This window comes from Canis lupus, chromosome 11, assembly GCF_011100685.1.
Source record: "Canis lupus familiaris isolate Mischka breed German Shepherd chromosome 11, alternate assembly UU_Cfam_GSD_1.0, whole genome shotgun sequence".
NCBI lineage: Eukaryota > Metazoa > Chordata > Mammalia > Carnivora > Canidae > Canis > Canis lupus.
Genome location: NC_049232.1, coordinates 12,527,019 through 12,547,467, shown reverse-complemented (window position 1 = coordinate 12,547,467; position 20,449 = coordinate 12,527,019). Strand labels below are relative to the sequence as shown.

The following is a 20,449-nucleotide window of genomic DNA, read 5'->3' as shown; positions in this document are numbered from 1 at the left end:
GTACACGATGTTTACAGCAGCTATATTCATAACTACCAAAACGTGGAAACAACCAAGATGTCCCTTAGTAGGTTAATAAGTAAACTGGTGCTTCCAGTCAATAGAATGTTATTCAGCACTAAAAGGAAATGAGCTATCTAGTGACGAAAACATACAGGGAAAACTCAAATGCATATTAGTAAGTGAAAGAATCCAGTATAAAAAGATTACTGGAAAAAAAAAAAAAAAAAGATTACTGGGATACCTTCATCTGCCTTCAGCTCAGGTCGTGAACTTGGGGTCCGGGGATCAAATCCTGCATCAGGCTCCCTGCAAGGAGCCTGCTTCTCCCTCTGCCTATGTCTCTGCCTCTGTGTGTCTCTCATGATAAGTAAATAAAATTTTTAAAAAGATTACTTATCGCATGATTCCAACTGTATGATAATCTGGAAAGTGCAAAACTATAAAGATGGTAAAAAGATCAGTACACTGGAAGGGAAGGAGGGATGAAGAGGTGGAAACACATGATTTCTGGACAGTGAAACGACTCTGTGTGATATTAGGGTGGATATACAACACGTCCTTACACACCTGTCCAAACCCACAGCATGCAAAGCTATAAACTATAAAATTTGATGATTACAATGTGTTAATGTAGATTCATCAATCATAACAAATGTACCATACCACTTCTGTGGACGAAGTTGACAATGAGGGATAACGCATATATAGGGGCAACATATGGGAAATCTCTGTACCTTCACTCAACTTTGCTGTAAGCTTAATACTGTTCTGAAAAATAAGTCTATTAAAAAAAATAATAAAGCAGAGTAGCACAGTAAAAGGCTTATGTCATTATATGGAAAAAGTGGGCACCTACACACGATTCAACTTTCTGATAATATTCATTAAAACTAAGATATACTTATATTGAATAAGATATAAGCACTAAAGTCTTATATACAACTTGTTCACTAAACTAGAGCAGTCAGTCACTTACTAAAAGCTGTAGGAACTTGTCTTTGCTCCTGCCTCCCCATGCCTCTTTAGGTTTCCTAGTAAGTGCAAGAGGTGTGCAATGAGGAAGTGATGGAAGGGAACAAGGATGACTTAATTGCCTAGAGCACAAGTTCTGGGTGATCAGAACTAGTTCTCCAATATATGCAACTGTAGACACATCAGCATTTTTAATAAATGTGTATTTGCCCCCCTACATCATCACCTAGTAGTGTGCTGGAAATTATCCTTATAAAAAGTTCCAAGGTTGTTGTGAATGCCTTAGTATTTAAAATCCCAAACAAGATTAAAGAAGCCCACTAGAGCCCCTTTCTCTCCCAGTGATTAACACTAAAAGCTCTGGATAGAATACACAAAACAAAATCCTAAAATTAAATGATGACAGGTAAACTGGAAAAGGAGACAAAAACGCAAGGGTGAATTTTATGATTTTTTTTTTTTTTTTGGTCCTTCTTTTCTCTTTCAGCTCCCTGAGAATGGCTCTAATTGTAGAACTATATACTATAGTGTGAATAGCAATGAGACCAAGAAAAACTTTTATCTTCTGATTGTCACACCAGGACTGCTGCTACCAAGAGAATGTAGGTGGAATTTTTTTTTCCCCTTTTCCTCCTCTCCCTATCCCATTTTCTTTCCCGACCCTGCCCTGAAGCCAAACCCAGTAGCTTATTAGGTGCAAGAAACCAGCAAGAATGAGAGCACTGACTTCTAAAATCCAAGAGAAAATTTACTTTTCTGGCCAGCTGAGTCAGGGAAACAGGACCTAGAAATCTGAATAGGAGGAGACAGACATCCTCCTTTGTATTTATTTTCTCTCCTTCCTTTTACCACTATTCTCTAAGTGACCCAAGCTGAGTGGAAGTGGGTGACAATGCAGCAGGTACAACTCTGACAGAAGACCAAGCTCCTGGGAAACAGACTTGGAAAACAGAGGTCACTGTGGGTTTCCCAAAGAACAGATTTGTTTTCTGTCCATTATAATAAAATGTCTTCTCTAGAACAAAGAAGAGGCACACTTATTGCCTATTTTAAGGATATGGGTTTTTCAGCTGTGACACAAACCGAAGACAGATGCAATATCAACCTCCCCTTCTCACCCCATCACATCACCCCATCAAGAGAGATAGAGAAAACTGGCACAAATGTGATATTCATGCGGCTTGCTATGCTTTGAATAAAAATGTTTAATCAACCATAAACCAGCAACCATAAAACATTTTCTAGATTAGAAAATAAAATTTCAGACTCTTTTCAGTTTCTGACAGAAAAAGCCAGTGAACGTGAAAAGAAAATATCCAATCTGAATAACAGAGAAGGAAAAAAACAAAACAAAACAAAACAAAAAGCAGAAACTCAGGAACCTGTGAGATAGTATTAAAAATTCTAACATTCATGTCACTGGAATTCTAGAAAGAAGCATGCAAAAATATTTCAACAAATGATAGATAAAAACATTCCAAATTCGTTGAAAGACATAAATTTACAGAATCAAGAACAAGCAAACTCCAAATGGACATTGTTGCTATAAACATTGGGGTGCCGGTGTCCTGCTGTTTCACTGCATCTGTATCTTTGGGGTAAATCCCCAGCAGTCCAATTGCTGGGTTCTAGGGCAGCTCTATTTTTAACTCTTTGAGGAATCTCCACACTGTTTTCCAGAGTGGCTGTACCAGTTCACATTCCCACCAACAGTGCAAGAGGGTTCCCCTTTCTCCACATCCTCTCCAACATTTGCTGTTTCCTGTCTGGTTAATTTTTCATCATTCTCACTGGTGTGAGGTGGTATCTCATTGTGGTTTTGATTTCTATTTCCCTGATAGCAAGTGATGCAGAGCATTTTCTCATGTGCTTCTTGGCCATGTGTATGTCTTCTTTGGTGAAATTTCTGTTCATGTCTTTTGCTCATTTCATTATTCGATTGTTTCTTTGCTCTTTAGTTTAATAAGTTCTTCATAGATCTTCGATACTAGCCCTTTATCTGATAGGTATATCTTCAAGATTTGCAAATATCTTCTCCCATTCTGTAGGTTGTCTTTTAGTTTTGTTGACTGTTTCTTTTGCTGTGCAGAAGCTTTTCATCTTGATGAAGTCCCAGTAGTTCATTTTTGCTTTTGTTTCTCTTGCCTTCATAGATGTATCTTGCAAGAAGTTGCTATGGCCAAGGTCAAAAAGGGTTTTGGCTGTGTTCTCCTCTAGGATTTTGATGGATTCTTGTCTCACATTTAGATCTTTCATCCATTTTGAGCTTATCTTTGTGTATGGTGTAAGAGAAGGGTCTAGTTTCATTCTTCTGCATGTGGCTGTCCAATTTTCCCAGCACCATTTATTGAAGAGACTGTCCTTTTTCCGCTGGATAGTCTTTCCTGCTTTTTAGCATATTAGTTGACCACAGAGTTGGGGGCCCATTTCTGGGTTCTCTATTCTGTTCCATTGATCTATGTGTCTGTTTTTCGTGCCAGTATCACACTGTCTTGATGATCACAGCTTTGTAGTACAACTTGAAATCCGGCATTGTGATGCCCTCGGGCTCTGGTTTTCTTTTTCAATATTCCCCTGGCTATTCGGGTTTCTTTCTGATTCCACCCAAATCTTAAGACGATTTGTTCCAACTCTCTGAAGAAAGCCCATCGTATTTTGATAGAGATTGCATTAAATGTGTAAATTGTCCTGGGTACCACTGACATTTTCACAATATTAATTCTTCCAATCCATGAGCATGGAATATTTTTCCATCTCTTTGTGTCTTCCTCAATTTCTTTCAGAAGTGTTCTATAGTTTTTAGGGTATAGATCCTTTACCTCTTTGCTTAGGTTTATTCCTAGGTATCTTATGCTTTTGGGTGCAATTGTAAATGGGATTGACTCTTTAATTTCTTTTTTCTTTTTTTTTCAGTTTCATTGTTAGTGTATAGAAATGCCACTGAATTCTGGGCATTGATTTTGTATACTGCCACACAGAGGAACTGCTGTATGAGTTCTAGCAATCTTGGGGTGGAGTCTTTTAGATTTTCTATGTACAGTATCATGTCACCTGCAAAGAGGGAGAGTTTGACTTCTTTGCCAATTTGAATGCCTTTTATTTCTTTTTGTTGCCTGATTGCTGAGGCTAAGACTTCTAGTACTATGTTAAATAGTAGTGGTGAAAGTTGACATCCCTGTCGTGTTCCTGATCTTCGGGAAAGGCTCCCAGTGTTTCCCCATTGAGAATATTTGCTGTGGTCTTTTCGTAGATGGCTTTTAAGATGTTGAGGAATGTTGCCTCTATCCCTACACTCTGAAGAGTTTTGATCAGGAATGGATACTGTATTTTGTCAAATGCTTTCTCTGTATCTATTGAGAGGATCATATGGTTCTTGTTTTTTCTCTTGTTGATATGATCTATCACATTGATTGCTTTACGAGGGCTGAACTAGCCTGGCATCCCGGGGATAAATCCCACTTGGTCATGGTGAATAATCTTAACGTACTGTTGGATCCTATTGGCTGGTATCTTGTTGAGAATGTTTACATCTGTGTTCATTAGGGATACTGGTCTATAATTCTCCTTTTTGGTGGGGTCTTTGGTTTTGGAATTAAGGTGATGCTGGCCTCATAAAACGAGTTTGGAAGTATTCCATGCCTTTCTATCTTTCAGAACACATTTAGCAGAATAGGTATTGTTTCTTCTTTAAATGTTTGATAAAATTCCCCTGGGAAGCCCTCTGGCCCTGGTCTTTTGTGTCTGGGGAGGTTTTGAATGACTGCTTCAATTTCCTCCTTAGTTATTGGCCTGTTCATGTTTTCTATTTCTTCCTGTTCCACTTTTGTTAGTTTGTGGTTTTCCAGAAATGTGTCCATTTCTTCCAGATTGCCTAATTTACTGGCATACAGGTGCTCATAATGTTTTAAAAATCATTTGTATTTCCTTGGTATTGGTTGTGATCGCTCCTTTTTCATTTGTGATTTTATTAATTTGAGTCTTTTCTCTTTTTAATAAGGCTGGCTGATGGTTTATCTTATGAACTCTTTCAAAAAACCAACTCCTGATTTTGTTGATCTATTCTACAGTTCTGGTCTCTATTTCATTGAGTTCTGCTCAAAACTTTATTAACTCTCTTCTTATGCTTGGTGTAGGTTTTATTTGCTGTTCTTTCTCCAGTTCCTTTGGGTGTGAGGTTAGCTTGTGTATTTGAGTTTTTTCTAATTTTTTGAGGGATGCTTGTATTGCAATGTATTTCCCTCTTAGGACTGCTTTTGCTGTATCTCAAAGATTTTGATTGGTTGTGTCTTCATTTTCATTAGTTTCCATAAATCTTTTTAATTCTTCTCTAATTTCCTAGTTGAGCCTTTCATCTTTTAGCAGGATGCTCTTTAACATCCACGTGTTTGAGTTTCTTCCAAATTTCTTCTTGTGATTGAGTTCAAGTTTCAAAGCATTATGGTCTGAAAATATGCAGTGGACAATCTCAGTCTTTTGTTATCGATCAAGACCTGATTTGTGACACAGTATGTGGTCTACTTTGGAGAGAGTTCCATGTGCACTTGAGAAGAATGTGTATTCAGTTGCTTTTGGATGTAAAGTTCTGTAAATATCTGTGAAATCCATCTGGTCCGGTGTACAATTTAGAGCTCTTGTTTTGGGACGCCTAGGTGGCTCAGCAGTTGAGTGTCTGCCTTTGACTCAGGGTGTAATTCCAGGACTGAGTCCCACATCAGACTCCTTGCAGTAAGCCTGCTTCTCCCTCTGCCTATGTCTCTGCCTCTCTCTGTGTCTCTCATGAATAAATAGATAAATCTTTTAAAAAAGAAAAAGCTGTTTCTTTGGAGATGTTCTGCTTAGAATATCTGTCATTTGCAGAAAGTGCCACATTGAAGTCTCCTACTATTAGCGTATTATTTTCTAGTATGTCTTTACTTTGGTTATTAATTGATTGATTTACTTGGCAGCTCCCACATTAGGGGCATAAATATTCATGATTGTTAGGTCCTCTTGTTGGATAGATCCTTTAAGTATGATATAGTGTCCCTCCTTTATCTCTTACTACAGTCTTTGGGATAAATTTTAATTTATCTGATATGAGGATTGCTACCTCAGCTTTCTTCTGAGACCATTTGAATGGCAAATAGTTCTCCAACCTTTCATTTTCAGGCTGTAGGTGTTCTTAGGTCTAAAATAAGTCTCTACTAGACAGCAAATAGAGGAGTCTTGCTTTTTTATCCAGTCGGGGATACCCTGCATCTTTTGATGGAATCATTAAGCCTATTCACGTTCAGAGTTACTATTGAAAGATATGAATTTAGTGTCATCATAATACCTATTCAGTCCATTTTTGTGGCTTATTTTTTTGGGCTTCCTCCTTCTTTTACAAGGTCCCTCTTAATATTTCTTGCAGAGCTGGTTTGGTGGTCATATATTCTTTCAGTTTCTTGGAAGCTCTTTATCTCTCCTTCTATGCTGAATAAGAGCCTTACCGGATAGAGTATTCTTGGCTGCATGTTCTTCTCATTTAGTATCCTGAATATATCCTACCAGCCCTTTCTGGCCTGCCAGGTCTCTGTGGAGAGGTCTGATGTTAATCTAATATTTCTCCCCATATAAGTTAGGGATCTCTTGTCTCTTGCTTGAAGGATTTTCTCTTTATCTTTGGAATTTGCAAGTTTCACTATTAAATGTCGAGGTGTTGAATGGTTTTTGATTTTTTTTTTTGGGGGGGGGAACCTATCTCCTGGATTTGAATGCCTGTTTCCCTCTCCAAATTAGGGAAGGTCTCAGCTATGATTTGTTCAAATAGGCTTTCTGGTCCTCTATCCCTCTTGGCGCCCTCTGTAACCCCAATTGTACATACATTTTTCCTTCTGAGGCTGTCATTTATTTCCCTTAACCTTTCCTCATGGTCTTTTCATTGTTTTTCTCTTTTTTCCTCAGCTTGCCATCAACTTGTCTTCTATGTCACTCACTCTTTCTCCTACCTCATTAACCCTCGTCATTAGAACCTCCAGTTTGGATTGCATCTTTTAATTGGTTTTTAATTTCAGCCTCATTAGATCTAAATTCTTCAGTCATGAAGTCTCTTGATTCCTTTATGCTTTTTTTTTTCCAAAGCCACCAGTAGCTTTATAATTGCGCTTAATTGGCTTTCTGACACCAAATTGTAATCCAAATTCTATACTCTGTGGCAGAGAGTATTGCTTCTGATGCTTTCTTTTGTGGTGAGTTCTTCTTTCTAGTCCTTTTTCTCAGTGAAGAGTGGCTGTATGAGTGGGCTGAGTCAAGAATATCAACCACGACCTAAGTAAATTTTACCCTAGATGATTCTGCTGAGGTCAGAGACCAGAAATTGAAACCAAAGATCAGAACGAAATAAAACAAAAGGACCACTAAAATGAAAAACAAATTTTAAAACAAAGTAGCAAAAAATAAAAGGCCAATAATTGTAAAGAAGAGGGGAAAAAAAGAAAACAATAAAAGAAAAAGAAAGAAAAGAAAAAAAGAAGGGGGACTAGGAGATGGTGGAGGGAGAATGTAGTCTACCTGAGGGATTCTAGAGGGTGATCCTCTTGTTTCTGAGTATATTAAGTTCTGTATGTTAGAAGATGCTCAGTCCCAAATTTCTGTAAAGCAGAAATACTTGTAGAGGGCCCCAAAATTGACCACCAAAACATAAATGAGATAAAATAGGGGGGCAGAATGCAAATGAGGAATCTCACAGAATGAACCAGCATGGTATACCACTTGGTTCTGGATGCATACTGGTCATGTTTTAGAAGGTATTCAACTTCCGCCATTGTAGAACAAAATGAGGCAGAGAAAAGAAAAAAAAAGCCACACACAAAAACCCGTATCTTGTGTATCTCCCAAAATTAAGTTGAGTATGTTGAAGGGAATCCAGAAGTGGAAAATATATCTAGGACCTTGTTAGAAGCAAAAACCCTTCTCTCTGTAGTGTTCCAGTTCATAGATTTTCAGGATGATTTGAAAGTTATCTAGGTAAGTTGGTGGGGCCCAGTGATTTGAGGACCCTACTCCTCTGCCATCTTGCCCTCCCCCCATAAAAGTCTTACTTTAAAGATACAGATAGTTAACAGTAAAAACGTTAAAAATAAAGAGACCATAAAGAGCAATAAAGAGACAAATCATATGATAAAAGGATCATCAATTTACCAAGAAACCATAACAATGTTATAAGTCTATGTTTCTAAGAACAGAGCATCACTCTGAAGGAAAAACCTAACAAAAAATATAAATAAAAAATTAAAAATCTACATTACATTTGGAGACTTCACCACTCTTCTCTCAGTAATAGAATAGATAAGTAACAAGGCAAAAAATTAAGAAAGCAAAAGCTGATTCTCTGAGAAGATCACAAGATGTCCTGTAGTAAGACTAAAATAAATGAATAAATAAGTAAACAAACAGAAGAGATAAACTATCAATATCAGGAATGAAAAGGCAGGGGCATCACCCACAGATGCCACAGACATGGTCACAGGATAATAGAGTATTTTCTTTTAAAGATTTTATTTATTTATTCACGAGAGACACACAGAGAGAGGCTAGGCAGAGGGAGAAGCAGGCTCCTCCTCATAGGGAGCCTGATGTAAGACTCCACCCCCGGACGAGAATCACAAACCAAAGGCAGATGCTTAACCGCTGAGCCACCCAGGCATCCCAGAATAATAGAGTATTATGAAAAACCTTATGCCCATAAATTTCACAATTTAGACTGAATGGACAAATTCCTTGAAAGACCCATACTACAGAAGTTCTACAAGAAATAACCCTGTATGTATTATGAATTTGAAGTTAAAAGTCTTTCAAAAACAAAACTACATGCTCAGATGATTTCACTAGTGAGTCCTATTAAGACATAAGACTAATTTTATACAACTTCAAGAATATAGAAGAGGAATAAACACTCTCCAATTCCTTTAATGAGACCAGTATTTCTTATACCAAAATTAAAGACATTACAAGTAAAAGAAAATACTACACAAATATCTATCATGACAATAATTGCCTAAACAAAATACTATCAAGCTGAATACAGCAACATATAAAAAGGTTAAGCACATTTATGATTCTATGGGCTTATTCTAGGAAAGCAAGGTTTATTCAGTGTTTTAAAATCAATCATTATAGGGATGCCTGGGTGGCTTGGTGGTTGAGCATCTACCTTTGGCTCAGGTCGTGATCCTGGAGTCCCCAGGAGGGAGCCTGCTTCTCCCTCTGCCTCTCTTTGTGTGTCACTCATGAATAAATAAAATCTTTTAAAGATAAAATAAAAACAAAAAGATAAAAATCAATCATTATAATCCACATTATAATTAACCTTAGAAGGTTACATAATCATCTTATTAAATGCAGAAAAGGAATTTGCTAACACCAGCCTTCAGTTGTGAATATAAAATTTCAGAAAACTAAGAATAAAACTCCTTTAATTTGATGAAAGAAATCTAGAAAAAAACTTAAGGGGCAACTTGCTGGCTCAGTCAATAGAATATGCAACTCTGAATCCTGAGGTTTTGAGTTCAAGTCCCATGTTGGTGGAGAGATTACTTAAAAAATAAAATGTTTAAAAAACAAAAAAACTTAACAGGTAACATCATATGTAAGAGAGAAAGAATATTACCCTCCTAAAGTTCACAAAAGGGAAAGTGATACCCACTTTTACTACTCCTATTCAATATTATACTAATGGTCCTAGCTATTACATTAAGGCATAGAGACTGGAAACAAAACTCCAAATCACAAACAGCATGATTATATACATGAAAATCCCATGGATGCTACAAAAAAACACTACTATACCTAATGAGTGCTTAGTACAGTTCCTGGATAGAGGGTCAACAGGCCACCAATAAATAAATGTAAAAGAAATTGTGGGATCCCTGGGTGGCGCAGCGGTTTGGCGCCTGCCTTTTGCCCAGGGCACAATCCTGGAGACCCGGGATCGAATCCCACGTCGGGCTCCCGGTGCATGGAGCCTGCTTCTCCCTCTGCCTGTGTCTCTGCCTCCCTCCCTCTCTCTCTCTCTCTCTCTCTGTGTGTGACTATCATAAATAAATAAAAATTAAAAAAAAAAAAAAGAAATCGTGAAATAAGTATAAGCCAACAAAATATGTGCTAGATTGGTACGCTGAAAACTACAAACAGTGATGAAAAAAATCAAGTAAATCAACAAAATGTAAAGAAACAGTAAATCTATGCCTTAAAGGCTCAACATGTTAAATCTCCCAAAATTAATCTATGGATTCATCACTATCCCAAATAAAAATCTCAGGTGGAAGTTTTGGTAGAAGTCAATCAATTGATCCTAAACTTATATGGAAAGGCAAAAGTAGAAGAGCCAAAACAATTTAGAAAAAAGTCAATGGACTCATACGACTAATTTCAAGACTCAGTTACAGTAAGACAGCATACAACTGGCAAAAGGAAACAGTAAATCCGTGAAATAGAATGGAGTCCAGAAATAGATGTATGCACATATGTATGGTTCAACTGATCTTTGAAAAAGATGCAAAGATAACTCATCAAGAAACATTTTAAATCAAGCCTTTTTTTTTTTTTTAAGATTTTATTTATTCATGAGACACACACAGAAAGAGAAAGGCAGAGAGACACAGGCAGAGGCAGAAGCAGGCCCCATGCAGGGAGCCCAATGTGGGACTCAATCCCAGGACTCCAGGATCACACTCTGGTCAGAAGGCAGGCGATAAACCGCTGAGCCACCCAGGCGTCCCATAAGTTTAGCTTCTTAAACTTAGCACAGAGCATCTGAAATTCATTGATGATGTTGTATACACTGCAAAATACAATCAATCAAATTTGAAGTAACATTTACTGGACACTCCACTTATCAACATCTGACTATACATAACCTTTTGAAATGCAAACAAAACATTTACCACAAGGTCCATACTTTGAGCCATAAAATAAACCTTAACAATATGATTATTTTTCAATAATTGGTGCTGGAACAGCTGGGTATCCATATGCAAAATACCCCATATCGTGAACTTACATGTAAACTCAAAATGAATTGGAGGCATAAATGTTAAGTTGAAATTACACATGTCTAGGAGAAAGTGTAACTAAAACCTTTGTGACCTTGGGTTAGTGTTAGGAAAGGATTTCATATGTGACATCTAAAGTACTATTGATCACAACAACAAAAGGATAGCTCGAAAATAGCATAAAAAGAGAAGGCACGGACCGGGAAAAAATCTGCAAAACCACAACTGGCAAAGGATTTGTATCGAGAATTCATAAAGAATTCTCAAAACTTAATAAAGAGATCCAAATTTTTAAATGGGCAAAAGATGTGAAAGGACATCACCAAAGATGATTTTCAGATGGTGAATAAGCACATGAAAAGCCACTCAACATCACTATAACAGAATGTATATTGAAGCCACAATGAAATAACACTACAAACCGGTTAGAAGGGCTAAAAATCACTGGTGTGCTGGAAAATATTTAGCAAGAAGGTCTTTGAGAGGGAAGACTCATTTACAGCTTTTGCTCAATGCCTGCTGTGGCTATGTACCCCTCACTAAAAGTGGACTTGGAAGATATGTAAGTTACACTGTACAAATACAATAGACATATAACCTCAAGAGCACAGGAAATAATAAAATGCAGTAAGAGAATTCAGAAGTGACAAGTTTTTAATATTTATTACATTTTTTTAAATTTTTTTTTTTATTTATTTATGATAGTCACAGAGAGAGAGAGGCAGAGACACAGGCAGAGGGAGAAGCAGGCTCCATGCACCGGGAGCCCGACGTGGGATTTGATCCCGGGTCTCCAGGATCGCGCCCTGGGCCAAAGACAGGCACCAAACCGCTGCGCCACCCAGGGATCCCTATTTATTACATTTTTAAAAAAGATTTATTTATTTGAGAGAGAAAGGAGAGGCAGAATGAGAAAAGAGAATTAGTGAAGCAGACTCCCTGCTGAGTGCAGTCCAACACTGAGCTAGATCCCTGAATCCTGGAGATCATGACTTGAGCCAAAATCAAGAGTCGGCTGTTTAACTGCCTGAGCCACCCAGATGCCGCACCTTCATTTTCAATGTAATTCATTTAAATATGTTTGTGTAACTTAATTTTAACAATGGCTTTAAAAACCAGCTTACAAATTCCCAATTGAACAATATTTAACAATCACTTCTTTCAATCCAAAATAAACCAACCTAAAGCTCACCATTACCCAAAATCAAAACCGACATTAGCAAGAGCAGACAAGGTGTGGAGCAACCAGTATTCTCATTCATTGCTATGGTAATGTAACAAAACATCTCCTTTAGAAAAGGGTTTGGCAGTTTCTTTCTTAAGTCCCCCCCACCCCCACCCCGTCCTTTTCCTCCTTGCCTTCCTTCCTTTAAACCTTTTATAATTTTATTAGACTTCAAAGCAGGAATGAATAAAACTTGACCAGAGACTAAAATCTAGCTGCACAGAAGGTTCCCTGGGGCTAGCTTTTCAAGATTACAACATTCAATAATCATATAAAGCGTGACTCTGAATAAAGGTAAAGTTTCTGTATTAAAATGACTTTGATGATGCCAGGAAATACACTGACATGCTTCTGTATTGAAGCATCGTGTTTTTTAAAAAATGAAACCATAGCTTAACGATTCTCCGACTGGAATAACACTGTCCTAATGGGTAACACTGTCCTCAGTTGTATTAGTACTAGAGCCATTAACTCATGGGATGAAAAGCAAATGACTTCACTTCTTGTAAAGCGTTCTGGCAGAAGTACAGCAGTTTCTTACAAAGGCAAACATACTTCCCATACAACCCAGCAATCCTGCTTCTAAGTTTTCATCCAAAAGAAAACTGTGTTCATACAAAAACCTGCACGTAAATGTTTATATTAGCTTTATTCATTAATGCCAGCAGCTGGAAACAATGGAATGGCCCTTCAACAAACAACTGTGATATATACATACAATGAAATACTAAATTCAGCAATAAAAAAGTAATGAACTATTGATAATGTACAACATGAGTCTCAAACCATTCACACTAAAGAAGCTACACAAAAAGTTTTATACTGTATGATTCCATCTATATGATATTCTGAAAAAATACAAACTCTACACACATCAGTGGTTGCCAGAGATTAGGACTGGGAAGGGTTGGGGATTCCTGGGTGGCTCAGCGGTTTAGCGCCGCTTTCAGCCCAGAGCCTGACCCTGGAGACCCGAGATCGAGTCCCGCATTGGGCTTCCTGCATGGAGCCTGCTTCTCCTTCTGCCTGTGTCTCTGCCTCTCAATCTCTCTGTGACTCTCATGAATAAATAAATAAAATATTAAAAAAAAAAAGGACTGGGAAGGGTTAACTATGTGAGAGAATTTTTTTTAGATGAAAGTGTTCTGTATCTTGATTGAAGTGGTAGTGAATTTTACTAAATTGAGGTTAATTTTGCCTCAAGTAAAAACTATCATCACAGAAAAAAAACCCATAGCAGTGCCATTTCATAGCAAAGTGGCTACTTGTAAAATTAACATCAAAAGCAAATTTTGTTCTTTTTAAGAAGAAAGTTGCAAAAAAAGTGATTAACTCTGCCTCAAGCAACTTCATATAATGACATTTTTTACAGGTACTAAAAGTAACTCATTCTCAAAAAACAGAATTTAATGGTTTTAAGGGAAAAGTGGTCAACTTGATCCTGCTTCATTAAATCTTTCTAGTAATTTTCAACGCTCACCCGCTTTAAACACTTGATGACAAAATGTCTTCTCCCTAACAGAGGTAACTCACACTGAAATTTTCAAAAAAATGAGTACTAAATTGGAGGTCTACCCAGAGATCAAAAAACAGAATTGAGAAAATTTCTACACTGTTACTACCTGTTGTATAGGCACAGCACATACTAATTTAGAAGCTTTGTAGCAATAGTCCCCTTGTCTTACTCTATTCTCTTGATAATTTCACCCACTTTCCAGATTTCAAAGATCATTTCTACGCCATCAAATCACTCAGTCTTCTATATCATTTTTGTGCCATGTGTATATTTCAATTACACATTGATCCCCTGGCATTGCAGGCAACTGTTCACACAGCTATGTTTATTATACTGACTCTCCTTGTTTCATACATGCCTTAGGACACGGACTTGATGTCCACAGCCTGGTTTAATGTAATCATTCAATAAATTTATGACAGATTCCTAAATCAACCTTCTTAGCCCATCCAGTATTTCTAACTACTTAATGTTCTTTTCATTGGTGTAAAGTAACCACAAATGAAACGAAACTTATAATTCCTGTGTCTAAGTAAGAATCACTCAAAGAGAGGGAGACATTTTAAGTCTCTAGATATCTAACTTTTCATCTACTGTTCCATCAATTCCTTTTCTCCTTTATTATTTGTGCTTTCTTTCTTGAGGTCTTTAACCTCAGACATAAAAAAAACCCTCCAACTCATCAACTTACCAGTAATACCTCCTTTTCAAATTTACCTCTTAGGCTGTGGCACATTAATCTTCCCAGGTGATCATGTTAACTGCCATAAAAATCTTTCATAGCTCTCACCCACTTAAATAACAAATTCCAAAGCCCTTCACAATCTCACCACATAGTAAACGTGTAACATCCTATATTCAACAACTCACACAGATTTTTTTATGGCTCCCTAGAATATGGACTGACTCTTGAGTGACCCTTGTTATTCTTTACTTTGAAATTTCATTACCCCTTCAAGGTCTCTCTTATATATTATGTCTTTAATGAGCTTCTCCCAGCCAAGAGAAGCATTTACTATTCATCTACTATGTGTCAGAAACATCGATAGGAAGGAGAATCTCCCCAGTGTTTCAATGGTATTTTCAGTGGAAACTGGTATATTTTCGGACCATAGAATCACAACCTGTACCAGAGTTTTCTGAACATCTCTTTCTTCTCCACTAGAAATTTTCTGTTCTTAAAGATTTGCAGTAATTTGCTATTTGCACTGATGATCACCTAAACAGTATGGCAAAGAGTAAATACCCAAGTATTTGGAGGGTGAAGTCAATGAAGTCAGATATCTTCTGAGCATAGGGTTAGAGAAAAGGAATTTTAAGACCATCTGGAAACTCAATATGAAATGCTCTATAATTTCTATCATGTGACACTTGGGAAAACTATGGTCCTCATCTTAACTTCAACTGACCCTTATATTTAAGTTTGGTATGAGAACCAGTGTGAACATCTATGGTCAACTGATTTTTCAACCAGGATGCCAAGACCACTCACATGGGGGAAAGAATAGTCTTTTCAACATATGGTGCTAGGACAATTGAACTGCCACGTGCAAAAGAATAAACCTCATGCCAAATTCAAAAATTAACTCAAAACAGATCAAAGACCTAAAAGAGCCAAAACCATAAAATTCTTAGAAGAAAAAATATATGTAAATCTTCACGACCTTGGATTTGGCAGGGAATTCTTAGATAGGACAGTGAAAGTATGAGCAACAAAATTTAAAAAATAAACTAGACTTCATCAAACAATTTTTAAACTTATTAAGGATGCCATCAAGAACATGGAAAGACAACCCAGAGAACGGGAGAAAACGTCTGCAAATCATATATCTGGTAAGGAACTCGCACCCAGAATACATAAAGAATTCTTATAACCCAGTAATAGACAATTCAATTAAACAATGAGCAAAGGATCTGAATAGACATTCCTAAGGAGACATACAAATGGCCAACAAGCCTATGAAAAGATACGCAACATCTTTAGTCAACAAGAAAATGAAATCAAAACCACACTTCAGGGCAGCCCGGGTGGTTCAATGGGCCTTCAGTTCAGGGCTTGATCTTGGAGACCCAGGATCCAGTCCCATGTCAGGCTCCCTGCATGGAGCCTCCTTCTCCCTCTGCCTGTGTCTCTGCCTGCCTCTCTCTCTCTCTCTCTGTGTGTCTCTCATGAATAAATAAAATCTTAAACACACACACACACACACACACATTCACACCCACTAAGATGAAGAGAACCAAAAAAAAAGTCACAATAACCGGTGTTGGTGACGATCTGAAGAAACTGGTACCTTCTTCATACATGGCTGGTGGAAATGTAAAATGGTGTGGCCACTTTAGGAAACCGGTCTGGCAATTATTCAAATGATTAAATGTAGAGTTACCATAGGACCCAGTAACTCTACCTGTACATAAATGTGTTTATTGCAGTATTATTCATAATAGCCAAAATATGGAAACAACCCATACATCCATCAACTGAGGAATGGATAAACAAAATATGGTATAGCCACTCAATGGAGCAATACTCCATTTCATTCCATTTTGTAAAAAGGAATGAAGTACAGACCTTGAAAACATGATGCAAGTGAAAGAAGCCAGTCATGAAAAACCAATTACAGGATTTTATTCATACAAAGTCTAGAACAGAGAAGTCTGTAAGAGATAGAAAGTTAATCAGTGGTTGTTGAAGGTTGCGGTGTGGGGGCAGGCGATGATAGTTAAAACATACAGGGTTTCTTTTTGAGGTAATGAAAATGTTCTAAAACTGTGGTGATGGTTGCATATATCTATAAATATATTAAAAACTATTAAGTTGTACACATTAAATGAGTGAAATTGCATGGTATGTGAATTATGCATCAATATAGCTGTTTAAAATAGAGAACAAGGGATATAATATAAATTTTCTGACTTTTTTTTATTAAAGATTTTATTTACTTGAGAGACTTGTTGGAGAAAGCAGACTTCCTGCTGAGCAGGGATTCCTAGGACCCTCAGATCAGGACCTGAACCAAAGACAGATGCTTAACGGACTGAGCCACCCAGGCATCCCTTTATTTATTTATTTATTTATTTATTCATTTTCAAGGTGTTGTCTCCATGCTGTTTTAGTGTAAGCACCTTTTAAGCTTAGGGTTGTAGCATTTAAGGAAAAAGCAGTATCCCTAAACAATTTAAAGCCTTGCCTCTCAGGTACCAAAAAGAACGAGCTTTCACTGGATTCTTTCTCCTCATTCCATTCCCTGCCCCCTAATGCCAGCTTTCACCAATTTCTTGTTTCATAGTCAAAACAGAAACAAACAATAGGATTTTTAAATATGCTTTGTTTACTGAATTTGGCTTTATGTGATTATTCTTGATTGTGAATGGAAAAGAGTCTTATATTGTGTTAATAAAAATATACATATGCACTAAGCTTATGGTCATTACAAGCTTAACAAAGATGACAATGAAAATGTCTGTAATTTTATTTTCACCTATATGGATTTCAGTTGATTTTTCCCTCCAAATGCTCTCAAAGGAAAGTTTCTATATAAATAAATTTTTTTTTTATAAATAAAATTTTTAAAACTGACTTACTTTTGCTTTAATTAAAAGACATTAAGTTATATGCCTTTCAATTTACAGCTTAGTAATAACTATTTAAAGCAGATAATCTGCATCAGAATCATTTGGGGCTTAGCAACACATTACTGTCTATGGACCAGAAGGAAAGTCATGAGGAGTTTATTAAAAATGCATAATAATAGACTTATCCCAGCCCTACAGAATCATAATTCGTACTTTAACAAGATTCCTAGGTAACTTATGTATAAAGTTTGAACGCCACTGTTCTAGAGCATTTATTACACATGCAGATTCCAGTAAGTTTGAAATGAGGCATCTGCATTTCAAACTAGAATCCCCCCAACACACTGCTGTTTGAGAAGCACTTTTGAAAACAGAAACAGAGTTCATGGAAAAAAAAAAAAAAATCCCTTCAGAACAGTTTGCTATACTGAAAAGCACTGTTGTATATCCTTCCTGTTATAGTTTGGAAACCAAAAGAAGATTCTGAATTTACAAATCTCAGTTATACCACCTTAAAGTCCTGAATGAATCTATAAAATAAGGGATGTACAATCAAAACCAACTTTACAACTTGCACAGTGCACTAACCAAGATTAAATTTATTCATACTCAAACTTCTGTAGACTTCTATTGAAAAAAAAAAAACCTTATGAAAAAGTCCCATCCAAATGAGAAATACAGATTATAGTTCTTTGTACTCAAATCTAAAAAACCTCAATTATGCAGAATGCTTAGTGTTCACAGTATTCTGGTTTACACTACTAGGTCAATAGTTTGTTTTGATCCTAGCTGGTGGAAAACCTTTGCAGCCCTCAAAGGAAATACAGGCCTTTGAATCCTGGATAGATATTCTCATTATTTTTAAGGAAAGCCTTACAGTACATTTAAAGAGTTAAAAAGATACTAAATCCAAAAGGTCAATTCGTTATGCAAGAGAATTCTTACTAATTCTCAGGAGATGCTATTTTGACAATGAATCAAGCAAACATTTACTAATTGGAAATGTTCAAGCCTGGGAGGTACACAAAGATGATCAAGGCACTATCCCTAGCCCCAAGAAGCATATGATCTGAGGGGAGGCGGGGTCTGACTGGGAACCTGTATACACAATTTGCAGAGTATGGTCAGTGCGGAAAACGGTTCCCGGAAGTTTCCAAGAAATGAATTTCAGATGATGAGTATTTGAAAGTAATTTCCAATTGATCTGGTGTCGAGCTGCACGAACCAAGAAAGCTTACGGGGAAAAAAAAAAAAAAGCACTTTATAAGGAAATATAGCCCAAGGTAAACAATCTTCCGGGCAATTTGCTTACATTCTAATACACACACACACACACACACACACACACACAAAACCGGGCTAGGAGGTGTGCGCGCCCTCAACAAATGCAAAGCAATTCAAACCCGAAGTCGATCTAGGAGGCCAATGCAGTTAACAGTGTTTCCTTTTACAAAAACAGGAACACTCAACTTCAGAGATCGCTGACCATGCGAGAAAAGAGGAAAAAGGGAGTGAGGATCTGCTATTTCTCCGTGGTAACTTAAAAAAAAAAAAAACACCTACCAGCACTTTCCTGGACTACTCCCTCCCAACTTTATATTTTATAAACACTCTTATTCTTAAAAAGTCTAGGAACTACAGAAGACAAAAACCAGTTCAATGCATCTAACAGTCCCCGAGCCCCTCCCTCCGGGGGAACTGGCTGTCGGCGCGGGGCCGCGACTGGGAGAGCGCTCCCCGGGGAGCCACGGCCACTCAACGCCCCGTTGCCTGCTCTCCCGTTCCAGGGGCACACCCTCCCTGGGGAAGGGAACCGCGAGCGCCTCTCCCAAGGGGCTGCGGAGGTCGCCGGGAGGGTGGTGGGGAGGCTCACCGGGACTCAGGGTAAGCCCCTCGGTGGTCTGGAGAGGAGGTGCAAGTGACACCGAGGAAGGCCAGCTGAGCGGGGAAGGGTGCTGGGATGCTCGGGCGAGGTCCCGGCCCCTGAGGCTCAGGTCGGCCCCCGGCGGCGGGCTGGTCTCCCCAGGAAGCCTCGCCGTCCAGGTACGTGAGGTGGGGCCCGCGTCACAGGTGTCGCCGGGACCAGGTCCCGCACACCCGGGGGGTGGGGAGGCACAAGTACGGCCAGGGGAAAGGCACCTAAGGGGAGACGCGCGGCGGCAGCGGAGCGCGGCACCCACGGCGGCGCGGTCTCACCTCTAAGGTGGACACAGTGCTGGTGAACAGGTCCTCTCCGTCCTCCAGCTCCTCAAAGTCGGTGGGCTTCGCGTCCCCCAGCGGAGGAGGCTCCCTCTCGGCCGCCATCTTCGCTCGTCCAGACGACTGCGCGAGCGGGGCCTCGCGGGCCTGTCACGTGAGCACGCACGGCAGGGCTGGCGCGCCGGCCGCCCCGCGCCCCGCCCCCGGCCCCGGGCCCGCCCCCGGCCCCGCCCCCGGCCCCGCCCCCGCGGGCCGCCGCCCGTGGCCCCGCCCCCGGCCTCGTGACCGCGAGCGCCGCGCTCGGCTCCGCCCCTTTGCCTCTCCCTCCTTCCACCCCGCGTCTGGGCCGCCGTCGCCTCTCGCCGCCCGCTTGCTGCTGCCCCGACCTGGGTGGGAGGCTCTTGGGCTCTTCTCACCCTCACCCTCGCAGCACGTCTAGGCCAAGCGATGTCTCTCGCTCTTGCCAGTTTTAAAGCTGGGAGGACCCCTGTTCGGATCTGCTCTAGGAAGTGGAAGGGTTTGGGGACCAGTCTTCGCGCTTGGATTATACACAGATCGAGGGCAAGATTGAGGATTGATGGAAAAGAGCCGGTCCAGGCTGTCCAACGGAACCTCCGAACGTGATGGAGATGTTCTTCTCGGCGCCCTTCAGCGGGGTAGCCAATGGCCACGTGTGACCACTGAGCCTTTCACGTGGCTATGATTGAGGAGCTGAGTGTTAAGATTTTATTTTACTCACATCTAAATAGCCTCCTGTGGCTACAGGCTGCCTGTTGGCCAGTGCAGCTCAAGATAACAAAAAAGCCCTGAATAATTTGTTGTCTGAGGTTTACCCCAATTTCATAATGAGCCACATAATATTTTTCCTCCATAAAGGAAAGGAAAGGCTGGGCAAATAACAGGAAAATCAGTAGATGATTGGTAAGAGCATCATACTCCCATTCCCTC

At 39.1% G+C, this 20,449-nt stretch overlaps 1 protein-coding gene across 2 annotated transcripts in view; it reads right to left on the bottom strand.

Moving 5' to 3' along the window:
* SNX2 (sorting nexin 2) overlaps positions 1-19,660 on the bottom strand; it is a 57,821-nt gene extending 38,161 nt beyond the window's left edge. The window contains exon 1 of one of the 2 annotated variants that reach the window (XM_038551962.1): positions 19,499-19,660. In XM_038551962.1, the coding sequence (XP_038407890.1) occupies positions 19,499-19,606 (108 nt within the window). In that variant the 5' untranslated portion in view covers positions 19,607-19,660. The remainder of the gene's footprint in view (positions 1-19,498) is intronic. The other variant, XM_038551963.1, reaches the window with a different exon arrangement.
* Positions 19,661-20,449: the final 789 nt, after the last annotated feature.